The sequence below is a fragment of the Electrona antarctica genome, assembly GCF_951216825.1.
Source record: "Electrona antarctica genome assembly, chromosome: 7".
Lineage (NCBI taxonomy): Eukaryota > Metazoa > Chordata > Actinopteri > Myctophiformes > Myctophidae > Electrona > Electrona antarctica.
Window position 1 is genome coordinate 48,051,762 of NC_136812.1, and position 12,957 is coordinate 48,064,718.

At 39.7% G+C, this 12,957-nt stretch overlaps 1 protein-coding gene and 1 long non-coding RNA gene across 2 annotated transcripts in view; one reads left to right on the forward strand and one right to left on the reverse strand.

The window, feature by feature from the left end:
• Positions 1-3,671, forward strand: part of LOC306926299 (uncharacterized protein) — a 15,227-nt gene extending 11,556 nt beyond the window's left edge. The window contains exons 25-28 of the mRNA XM_079505568.1: positions 513-554; positions 1,157-1,189; positions 2,150-2,245; positions 3,531-3,671. Of these exons, the coding sequence (XP_079361694.1) occupies positions 513-554; positions 1,157-1,189; positions 2,150-2,197 (123 nt within the window). The 3' untranslated portion in view covers positions 2,198-2,245; positions 3,531-3,671. The remainder of the gene's footprint in view (positions 1-512; positions 555-1,156; positions 1,190-2,149; positions 2,246-3,530) is intronic.
• Positions 3,672-10,918: 7,247 nt separating this feature from the next.
• On the reverse strand, positions 10,919-11,766 carry LOC306926423. The gene is made up of 3 exons (XR_013790376.1): positions 11,658-11,766; positions 11,496-11,558; positions 10,919-11,416 (listed from the first exon to the last, which is right to left on the reverse strand). It is a non-coding gene; the product is annotated as an uncharacterized lncRNA (long non-coding RNA).
• Positions 11,767-12,957: the final 1,191 nt, after the last annotated feature.

The window sequence follows — 12,957 nt, forward strand, 5'->3', positions numbered from 1 at the left end:
CCGATATTACTGATGTCAATATGATCAAATTTTGTATTGAAAAATTCTAATAATTTTGTCCAATCAGAAAATACATGTAACAGGGTGTCTGCACTGCAGGCTTAGGCAAGTCAGGTTTAACTTGAATACCTTTATATTTAATATTGTAAGCTTGTAGATCTGTTCAAGTTGTTACTTTGGGCTTGTTTATCTGTAAAGACAGACCACTTAATTAATCGGCCTGATTGATTAATCGAACCGATGCCGATTAATCTAAAAACAACTCAAATCGGCCGATACCGATGTGTTTGTCGATTTGCATCACTAATTATTTTGTCAGGCTACCACGGCAATTTGGGAGGAGTCAATATGTTCTGCTGTCCAGTTTAACGAATGTCTAACTACTAGTAGAGTACTTCAAATATACACATGTAACACATGAACTCCAGCACAACACCAGCACAAATGTAAGGCAACATTTGTGCTGGTCTTTGTTGATCCTTTATCACTCCAACTCTTCATTCTGTTGTCAGGCGATCCAGGAACTTAAAGCCAGTCAGACGGTGAGTCAATATGTTCTGCTGTTCAGTTTAACAAATGATTAACAAGTAGTTACTAGTACTTCACATACTGTGTACACAATTCATTTTTTTGCTGGTCTCTGTTGAGCCTTTATAACTCCAACTCTTCATTATTTTGTCAGGACATGTACGACGGCTTGTATGTGTGTGTGTGCGTGCGTGCGTGCGTGCGTGCGTGCGTGCGTGCGTGCGTGCGTGCGTGCGTGCGTGCTTGCGTATGTATGTATGAAGTATGTGCAAATAAAGTATCTATATATGCGCAAATTAAGTATTTATATTCGTGCAATTGAAGTATGTATGTATGTGCAACTTCAAGTGAAGTATATGTATGTGTAAAAACTGTAAATGAAATATATATGTATGTGCAAGTGAAGTACCTAAATGTCTGGTCTCTGTTGAGCATTTATAACTCTCCAACTCTTCTTTTATTTTGTCAGGCAATGAATGAGGTGAGTCAATCTGTTCTGCTTCTGTTCAGTTTAACAAATGACAACTAGTAGGACTATACTTCATATACTGTATACACATAAACACGTAAACATTGTTGTGGGTCTCTGTTGAGCCTTTATAACACCAACTCTTCATTATTTTGTCAGGATACCACAGAGACTTTGGAGGTGAGTCAATATGTTCTGCTGTCCAGTTTAACGAATGGCTAACTACTAGTAGGATACTTCAAAAATACACATGTAACACATGCACTCCAGCACAGCACAAATGTGCAGTAGTACAGAATGACTACCAACTACTACATGAAATACACACATAAATGACTAGTACTTCAAATATAGGGTACACAATTTTCTTTTCTGGTCTCTGTTGATCCTTTATAACTCTTTAACTCTTCTTCTTTTGTCAGCATATGCATGAGGTGAGTCAATCTGTTCTGCTTCTGTTCAGTTTAACACATGACAACTAGTAGGCCTATACTTCAAATACTGTATACACATAAACACGTAAACATTGTTGTGGGTCTCTGTTGAGCCTTCATAACACATCATTCATTATTTTTAGGGATGTGCCGATGAGATATTTTGGCCGATATCGATATCCGATATAATTAATTGCTGTTACGGCCAATAACCGATATTGCTGATGTCAATATGATCTAATTTTGTATTGAAAAATTCTAATAATTTTGTCCATTCAGAAAAATACATGTAACAGGGTGTCTGCACTGCAGGCTTAGGCAAGTCAGGTTTAACTTGAATACCTTTATATTTAATATTGTGAGCTTGTAGATCTGTTCAAGCTGTTACTTTGGGCTTGTTTATCTGTAAAGACAGACCAATTAATTAATCGGTCTGATTGATTAATCGAACCGATGCCGATTAATCTAAAAACAACTCAAATCGGCCGATACCGATGTGTTTGCCGATTTGCATCACTATAATTATTTTGTCAGGCAACCACAGCAATTTGGGAGGAGTCAATATGTTCTGCTGTCCAGTTTAACAAATGGCTAACTACTAGTAGGGTACTTCAAATATACACATGTAACACAGCACAACACCAGGACAAATGTAAGGCAACATTTGTGCTGGTCTTTGTTGATCCTTTATCACTCCAACTCTTCATTCTGTTGTCAGGCGATCCATAAACTTGAACGCCTGCAGTCTGCAGTCTTGCAGTCTTGATGCAGTCTTGATGCTGCTCATGCTGGTATACAGAAGATAATTAAGGAGGTGAGTCAATATGTTCTGCTGTTCAGTTTAATGAATGACTAACAAGTAGTATACAGGCTACTTCAATATAATACTCAATGACTATCAGACAAGTACAATGTTAGCTATCACACAAAATTAATGGTTGTCATTCAGTACAATCTTAGCTATCACACAAAATGAATGGTTGTCATTCAGGACAATCTTAGCTATGACACAAATGGTTGTCAAACCAGCAGAAGCACAACATATCAATGTAACAAGCACACAGAGCAGTCTAGTTCCCTTCTTACGACGGTGTGATGCACCAAAAATATCAGATCTACTGCATCTGCAACAGGCTGTGAGTTTGTAGATCAGCTATTTTTAGTGCATGACACTATTGCACAACAAAGCATCATTAGTGCTCCTCCTGAGCTGCAGTCAGTGGTGTAATGCAACTAAATACATTTACTCTAGTACTGTATAGGCTACTTAAATACTTTGAGGAACTATTCCTAAAAAATATATAAATGGTCCAGTGAAGAGAACAATAAAATAAAAGTCCATTGTGGGTGTGTGGGATTTTTCTCTATCACACTATCACTAAACACGGGTGAAATTCACCCGAACACCTGCCTGTAGTTTTTCTAGGGATGTGGACAGGGAAACAAAGCTACCTTCTATGATGTTGTAACAATCGCCCTTTGTGCATTAGGGAAAATTATTAACTAAGGAAAGAAATAAGCGGGATCGTAGGGTTATAGTTTGTATATTTATATAGAGATGCCACAAAAGGTAACTGACAAAATAAAACGGTTCACAATGAAATCCGTTACTTTTCTCATAGGAAAGAATACTATTCAACTAATAGTCAGCATCACATTTCACTTCATACAAATAATAACATGTATAGGAACAATAAAGCAGAATAACCTCATAATGTCACTGAGCATCATGAAGCTACTGAAAGACCCATCCACCTCAGACATCAGCAACATTATGATGTCACTGAGCATCATGAAGCTACTGAAAGACCCATCCACCTCAGACATCAGCAACATTATGATGTCACTGAGCATCATGAAGCTACTGAAAGACCCATCCACCTCAGACATCAGCAACATTATGAAAATTACAAAAATATAAGCGTCCGGGTGAAAATCTAGGGTACTTGTGATACCAATACATTTGTACTTTTACTCCAGTACATTTAGATTTTCTGACAGATTATTTCTACATTGCAGTATTGATACTTTTACTTGATTGGCTGAGCACGGAATGTGATTATGTATGATGCTAATTAAGCTTCATTTCCATCCACCAGCTGTCTAAAAACTCAGAAGAGACGCCGGAAGAAATGCCGGAAGACTACGGCGAAGAATACCTGGATTGGCTGGATGATTGATCTAAATGTTATGATTAAAATGTTCTGTCATGTCAGCTTAATAAATTGAAATAAGCTTCAGGTTAAGAGAAGATGTCTGATTTTTTTTCCCCCTTTTTATTTTTTCTACAATGTGGTACAATGTGTCAATAATAAATATTTATGTTTTTTTTTCTTTCATATCTCTTCTGTTGGGAAGAAACCACCTAACTCCGAAATGTTCCTTTTTTAGAAAATTTAAAATGTAAAATGTTCCGGAAATTAAGAAAACCTTAAAAATTTAAAACAAAGCAATACTGCCTCATCAAACTTGGTGTTGTGACGTTATATAATTATTGTCAATTACTTGCATGAGAGGGGGGGGTGAGTTAGTTGCTTTAGTAGACAGTTTGAGGGTCCAGTGGAGTTAAGAGGTTTTGTCCAAAGCACTTTTTACTACCTTTCATTGGTTCAATATTTTTTTAACCAACACACGGACATAAAGGGTGTTCAAAAGCACCGATTTATGGAAGAGAAAAAAATGGAGTTAGGTGGTTTTCTCCCGACAGCAACAATATGCAAGGGGATAATGAATGGTTAGGTGCATGCACTGCATGGTCATTGTTGATAAATAAATCACCAACCATGTTTTCATGGCTGTATGTTGGATACAGCAGTGGTTCCCAAACTTTTTCATGTCAAGGACCCCCGAATTGACACTAATCAGCCCGTGGACCCCCATTTGAAAAATATATGCCAGAGACCCCCATAAGAGAAGATTTTTACGGCTCTAGCAGTGATTCTCAACCCATTTGGTTCCTAACTATCATTTAGCTGGGGACCCCCTGGAACTCCCTCAAGGACCCCTGGGGGTCCCCGGACGCCACTTTGTGAACCACTGGGATACAGCATGTAAAATCCAAGCAGCGCAGCCAGGTGCTCTACCCAGCAAGCCAAATGACGTCTGGTGACGTTCAGGACTAGGCCAGATCACAGCCCATATGGGGACGTCATTTCCAGGACGTCTTCACCAGTTGAAATAATATAGCTTATTCTGGGCCAGATCTGACTAGTTATGATATGACTAAAGTTGATCTGGACTCTCTCTGATTCATCAGGGACGTCCGTCTTAGTGGGCAGAATGGTTGAAATTAGGTGACATTCTGGGCCAGATCTGACTAGTCTTGATCTGATTTGACTTGATCTGGCCACAATCAAGATGTCACGAATTCGTCCAGGTGCTGACTGTGCTTGCTGGGTAGGCTTTGATTATATAACTGATCGGTCATTGTGTAACTGTAAGGGATAGTGTATGGCTTGGTGGTAATTTTTGAGTGGTGTAAACCACTCCTACAACTGGCTTTTGTGTGCAGAAAAAATGAGCATGGTTGCTATGTTCAAAATAATTTCTGACGTAATTAAATCACACCCGGGTGAACTGGATGACCGTAGCAACCGTGCTCATTTTCTCTGCACAAAAAAAGCCAGTTGTGAAATCACATCCGGGTGTGATTTCATTACGTCAGACCACAGCTGATCATGCTATATAAAACCTTACACCACTCAGTTCACACGGGTGTGATTTTTTATAGATAAATCACCGACCCTGAATGTGATAAAGGGCCAGTATAACTAGAGATGTCCCGATACACTTTTTTAGTTTCCGATCCGATCCCGATACCAATATTTCTGTGTTAGCCGATACCGATACCGAATATTGATACCAGAGAATAATATTTATAATAATACAAAAATAAAAAAATATCTTATTTTGAAGTCCACCGACTGGGAATAGTGTTCATAGCTATATCTAGTTATATATCTCGTGTTGTGTTTATAGCTATCTAGCTATATATCTGGTGTTGTGTTTATAGCAGACTCCTCACTCAAATGTGCACTTGCAGTTTTGGCAACTCCAAAGCAAACTCCACATGCCCCAACATTTTATATCCAGTGACAGGCCTACATACTCTCCCAAGATGGAGGAACAACATTTTACAATCTGGGAACCCTAGGCCTTTGTATGGCTACAGGGCGACTGGTTCAATCCTACCCTAAATCTAGGCCTAAGACGTGACACCTCAAAGTGGGGTACATTGCATCCACTGGTCAAGCCAAGGGCCTGCCACTCCACTATCTTGATACTGTGTTCTTTCCCAACTCTTGGAGAGTATGAAGTTTGTGCTATTGCCATTGAGAATGCATTGGGCGTTTAAGTTAAATAACTCAGAAACTACAAATCATTTCAAAGTAAAAAGTTCCAGCATTTGTCTTCACAGTAAGCTGAATTATAAAGTGTGTGAATGGAGTTACTAGGTGAAAGTGATTTTTTGACGTGCCATAGAGCTGCCATTGAGCCACATTGTATCAAATTTGAAAGCACCATATTTCTAAAACTATGAAACATTTCAAAGATTCCTTTTCAGGCGAACATGTCCACCGTAAGATGAACCTAAATAGGTTTGAATGGGGTTTCTAGGTGTAAGTATGTATAGGACTAGCAGCATGACAAAGTTTGTGATATGCCATTGAGAATGCATTGGGCGTTAAGTTAAATAACTGAGAAACTACAAATCATTTCAAAGTAAAAAGTTCCAGCATGTGTCTCCACAGTAAGCTGAATTATAAAATGTGTGAATGGAGTTTCTAGGTGAAAGTGATTTTTTTGACGTGCCATAGAGCTGCCATTGAGCCCCATTATAAATTTCTCAAATTTGAAAGCACTATATATTTCTAAAACTATGAAACATTTCAAAGATTCCATTTCAGGCAAACATGTCCACCGTAAGATGAACCTAAATAGGTTTGAATGGGGTTTCTATAGTGTAAGTATGTAGGACTAGTAGCATGCCAAAGTTTGTGCTATTGCCATTGAGAATGCATTGGGCGTTTAGTTAAATAACTCCGAAACTACAAATCATTTCAAAGTAAAAAGTTCCAGTATGTGTCTCCACAGTAAGCTGAATTATAAAAAGTGTGAATGGAGTTTCTAGGTGAAAGTGCTTTTTTGACGTGCCAATATCTGCCATTGAGCCCCATTGTGAATTTCTCAAATTTGAAAGCACTATATTTCATTTCATATTTATTTATTTCATTTCAGTTATGGTTTTACATGATCATATTAATTTTTACTTTGTACTTCTTTTTTTTTTTACATATTCCATAGCAGAAAGAAAAGGAGCAGGAAGAAGATAAAATCTTATTTATACCTGCCCCTATCATTAAAAAAAACATCTAATTGATCTTTAATTGATGCTGCCACCAACCATACATGATTACATCAAAAAAGAAAGAAAGACAACAAAGACAAAGGACATAGAGCTCAACAAGAGAACAAACAAAGACAACGCTGAGGAAACAAAATAACACTTATATCTAACCTTATAATTCATATTTTATCATTTTTTCTTTTTTAAACACTTTCTTAAACTGAAACACTGCTGTACAACTCTTCAACTCCTGGTTTTGTGAATTCCATAACTTTATACCTGTAACAGAAGTGCACATTTGTTTTAGTGTAGTCCGAGCGAACAGATGTTTGAAATGTTTAAAACTATTAAACATTTCAAAGATTTATTTTCAGGCAAACATGTCCACCGTAAGATGAACCTAAATAGGTTTGAATGGGGTTTCTAGGTGTAAGTATGTAGGACTAGTAGCATGCCAACGTTTGTGCTAGAGAATTGAGAATGCATTGGCCGTTAAATACGGGGGGGGGGGGGGGGGGGGGACACACATATTTTGACAGCAGAAACTGCCTGTCATAATTTCTCCCTATTCCAAAGCCCCCCCAGGTACATTATATATATATATATTTTTTGTATTTATGGTTTTTTATTGTTCATAACAGCAGAAGTTGGTCACAACATACAGTATCTCGCCTATATACAGGGAGAAAATAGAAATTAGGGGGTACAAACATTTTAGTTTTTTCCCTAGAGGACGACCTCCTGCCTCCCACCCAGCCCCCACCCTCCCTCCCTCCGCCTGACAGTGACACTTATTGGAACAAAAAAAACGAAAAATACAAAAAAAAATAGAAATAAAGTAAAAAAATGAGAATAGCTCTGTTCATCATCGGCACTTCTTCCAGTACACCCTACCTACAGCCTCCACCCGCCTACACTGCGCATGACCAAACCTGCCTCCGAGCCCAGGCCTATATGCATATTTGCACCTCAACCTGCAGTCAGTGGGTGAACACACCTCATGGTGTCTCGTCTGTGGGTAACCTCTGTAGGTCTTTGAAGTACTGTATGAATGGGTTCCATTTTAGAACAAATTTACCGTTGGAGCCCCTGAGTGAATATTTAATTTTCTCGAGTTGGAGGAAGTACATTACGTCATTTAGCCATTGGGAAAATAAAGGTGGCTGCAGGGCAGCCTTCCAGTGCAGGAGAATCCTGCGTTTGGCTAGTAAGGACGTGAAAGCCACAATGTCTGTTTTCATAAGGTCCAGACGCAGGGACTCAGCAGGAGTGCCGAAGATGGCCAGTAGGGGACAAGGCTGTATATCCACTCCGAGCACTTCAGAGAGGGCCTTAAAAATTGATTCCCAGTAGAAGCGTAGTTTGGGGCAGTTAAAGAAACATGTGACTAAGGTTGCATGGGGAACCATGGCATCTGTCACACTCATCTGTAACGTTTGGGTATATAGTGGACAGTCTCGCTTTAGAGTAATGGACTCTGTGTAAAAGCTTAAATTGAATTAATCCGAGACGAGCACAGGAGCTGGTGGAGCTAACCTTGTCGATTGCACCATCCCACCATTTCTGAGTTGGTGCAATACCCAGTTCCTGTTCCCAAGCTGTCTTTGTTTTGTTGGTGGAGTGATTATCAAGTGACATGTTAGAGTATAACTGGGAAATAACTGCCTTCTGTTGAGATATCAGAATTAGTAAGTCATCCCAGGGCTGAGTGGTGGGTAGCGCAGGGAAACCAGTAAACTACCACTACCAGGGCTGAGTGGTGGGTAGCGCAGGGAAACCAGTAAACTTGGACGAGATGTAGTGTCTAATTTGGAAATATCTGAAAAGGTGTGATTGAGGTATAGAGTATCTGGAGCTCAGGGAGGTGAAACTGGAGAAGGTGCCCTCAGAGTATAAATCCCAGAAAGTCTTAATGCCCTTAGGTACATTATACATTTAAACTATTTTCAGCAATGGTACACTTATTTTTTCAGTGGGTAGATCTTGTTGAGCTGGTCATTTTGAAAGTAGATCTCACGTCATAAATGTGTGGGCACCCCTGATGTAGGCCTTTCCCTGGACCTTCTAGCCCCTAGGATGACCCGAGTACCACCACTTAAAAACCACATGCTACGGTGCCCAAATCTGAATTTAGGTGCTCAAATGAAATCAAACTGAAGCAATTCAGTAAAGGTCAACACTTCCTCCTGGGGTCATTTTAGGGGCTGGGACCTCCAGTAAAAGGCCTAAATACTCTCCAAGAGTTGGGGAACATCATATCAAGAGAGTGGAGTGGTAGGCCATTGGATTGACCCAGGACCAGTGATTCAATGTAACCCACTGAAAAATAGCAGATCTACAAGCTCGTAGCGTGGCACTCGGTGCCGCACTACGAGCTTGTAGATCTGCCCAAAGTTGAAGGGCTTCAACCTTGGGTACTGGGTAGCTGAAGTTGAAGCTCAGCCCTTCAACTTTGGGCACTTTTACATGTAGGCTGACCCAAAGTTGAAACAGTTGCCAGGGGGACATCTTTGGGCCTGGGGTCGTCATCGTTGGAAAAATGACCCTGGACCTTCTAGCCCCTAGGATGACCCGAGGCCCACCACTTAAAACCACATGCTACGGTGCCCAAATCTGAATTTAGGTGCTCAAATGAACTCAAACTGAAGCAATTCAGTAAAGGTCAACACTTCCTCCTGGGTCATTTTAGGGGCTGGGACCTAAATACTCTCCAAGAGTTGGGGAACAACATATCAAGAGAGTGGAGTGGTAGGCCCTTGGATTGACCCAGGACCAGTGATTCAATGTACCCCACTGAAAAATAGCAGATCTACAAGCTCTATATGGCAAGTATTTCATACAGCTTAAGATAAATAAATCTGAACTATCCCTTTAAGTTAGTCATTTTCAAAATATTAATGATTTATTTTTTGGCTTTTAAGCGGGAAGGAAATAAGAAGATCCGACTTTAACAAATACAAAAATACCTTACCGTAGCCACAGAATGGTTATGTAAAAACACAAAAAAAAAAGAACACAAAGCGACAGAACAATTTGGTGTATTGTATTATATTTTCGTACTTTTATTGAAAACAAGCCATTTCAAACGTTGTGCTCGATCCTCAGATATCTGATTTCCAACATAGAAGCCTTTTGTGGTGATATGTTTATTTCTGTTTTCTGTCTGTTACTCGCTCTGCATTGATTCAATAATAGTCTTCAAATCACAACACAAAGCCGTGACATTTGCATTCAGCCACTAAATAAATGACTAGAATAAAAGGTCAACAACATCCACAGCTCAAGTGTGCACAATGCCCACTGGGCTTATTCAATGTTTTCTTTGGAGTGTGTTATTTTTTTGTGGTTTTCTAGATCAGTGTTGATTTTGTCAACTAAAACTACGGTATGACGAAAAAGGTTCGTCGACTACTTTTTTCACTTAAGAAAACTAAATAAAGACTAAATAAGAACTAAGCCACGATGACTAAAACTATGAATATACTATAAATATACTGACAATAGTCAACAAATAAAAACTATACTAAACTCTTATGGAGGGACTACTGGAGAAGCAAGAGATCACCTTATGTTTGGTTGCGCTCGGGTGTTGCGCTCTGAAAATAGATCTACAAACTCACAACGTGGCGCACTGTGACGCATAGACTGGCTATTTTCAGCACGCAACCAAGTGTAAAATCTGCTATTACGGCGCAATCAAGGCGTGCCAAAATGCATTTTTGTAGACAAAATCGTATGATATTAGTCAACTAAAACTATAACACTAAAACATTTGTCCTGTGAACAAACTACCTTGTCATACTACAGTGTCACACAAAAGCAGAAAAAATAGCAGGCCTACATGCTCAAGACGCATTTTGAACTGGTGCATGAGCTATTTTTGGCATACTGTACGAGTGAATCAATGAGTGGGTTTTTGTTTAATCTAAATTTCCCATCCACAGGGCAAAGCGGTATGATCGGCTTCTTCTCCTATTGCGTGTGTGGCAGGGCGATATGAATTAACCGGTAGCCTACTACGCCACCTGGGGAATTGCGCCCCAGGAGATATTTACTAAGGTAGAACACTGAACACCCGGAGCACTTAATGACTCCTCCACACAGGTTCGTTATACAATATGAGGCAGGCAGAGACACGTGTACCAAAATTACAATAGGGTTTATTAAGTTAAGAAGTCAGCCAATATGGCAAACACCAATTCATTCTGTACAATTAGGAGGCCAACCGACCCAGGGTAGTGGCACTGCAATGCACTGCAAAATGAGTTAACCATAATATCAAACAGAAACAAAAGGTGGGTTACCACCACCACTGGGCAGCTATCACCTGGTCCCACATAGCTCCCCCAGCACTGGTCCTGTAATGGAAACAACAATGAGCACTTCACAGGGATAGTAAAAGCAGTATTGTCCAATTCTATCCTATAACAAGGACAATAGGTGTCAGCCTACGAGACTGGTGGTCTCACAAATAACTAAAGTGTAAAATAACAAAACAGAGATAACCCCAGGTTCACACAAGCAGGGACGGTCTCGGTGTAATCGCTGTCACACTGGAAGGTTGATGAGTGAGAAAGAGGTGTGTGGATGTTCCTCATAAAACAACCCCTAGCAAAGCAGCAGGTGTGCCAATGGCCCCTGAAAGCACAAGTGGCCATGTTACACTACTGCTTAAAATACTGAATTTCACAGAGACAGATACACAAGTGAAACCTACCGCGTTTTAGGAGGGCGACACACACCATCGTGAGGCCCACCGTGGCAGACGCCAGATAGGAAACTGGAAACTGTAATAGCAAAGGTCCATGTTTATATTCTTGTGGCATCAAAGACACCTTAATGAACATGCCTACAACTGTGAGGAGGACCACCAACATACCTGTTGGTGCATGGTGAACTTACACCGCACGCCCAGAGCAGGAACTCCAGAAGGAGTGAGAGGTAGCAGTGTAGCCCCGAGGATAAAGAGACACCAGCGGTCACGGTCAAGTTAAAGACCACAATATTATAATTCTGCAACAGATGGCCAATAGCAGGAAAGACACATACCTGCACAGATGTTAAAACCCCAAAACTGACGCCCAACATGCCAGCCTTGGATATAGGAATGACGCACACGCAGTGGGAAAGCGTGGCTTGCTGCAGCCCCACGGGCCAGCTTCTAGGAGACACTCAAGCAAACAGAGCATGTGCTGCCTAAATACTGGTAGCAATCAGGCCACTGATGAGTGGGCGGAGCATGGGCTGCACAGTGGGGAACCAAAGCCCATCCTGCTACACGTGCACTGGAGTTTGTTGTCTATGCGTTGGTTTGTATGATTGGCAGTGGTGGAAAAAGTACTCAATTGTTTTACTTAAGTAAAAGTACCAATACTGCAATTTAGAAGTACTCTGTTACAAGTGAAAGTCCCGTAATAAAAATGTACTCAAGTAAAAGTACAAAAGTAGCGGCATAAAAATGTACTTAAAATACTAAAAGTAAAAGTACTCATATTGCAGAATGTCCCATTTCACAAGTTCAAAATGTGCACAAAATCTTTTGAAAATAGCCGATCTGCTATTTTCAAATGGCCAAAATATATAGGGCCGGAGTGGTTAATGGGTGTTTTCTAATAAAAATTACAATCTCCAAAGTAACTAGTAACTAAAGTTTTCAAATAAATGTAGTGGAGTAAAAGTACAATATTTGGATCCATAATGTAGTGAAGTAGAAGTGAAAGTATTGGAAAATGGAATTACTCAAGTAAAGTACAAATTCCTCAAAATTGTACTTAAGTACAGTACTTAAGTAAATGTATTTAGTTACTTTCCACCACTGATGATTGGTATGCCTGACATTTGTCCAATGAGTGCAAAAACTAAGGATGAATAAAATGCGTCCAGATTGGACAAAATTACATTTTATTCATTAACAAATGTCTGAGATGATAGAATGGTGATGGATGGTGATGGTCATGGAAGGGGAACCTTCTGAAAGCTTCATGGGCAAAGATAATCAACTTCAAAAATCTAAAAAAAACGCAATCAAACAAATGTTTGGTCGTTTTTTTGTTTTAATATAATCACAACACCAAGTTTGATGAGGTAGTATTGCTTTGTATTGCTTTGTTGTATTGCCTAGTTTTCAAATTGTAAAGGTGTAGTGAAATGAAAAATACGTTTTTCACACTTTTAGACCA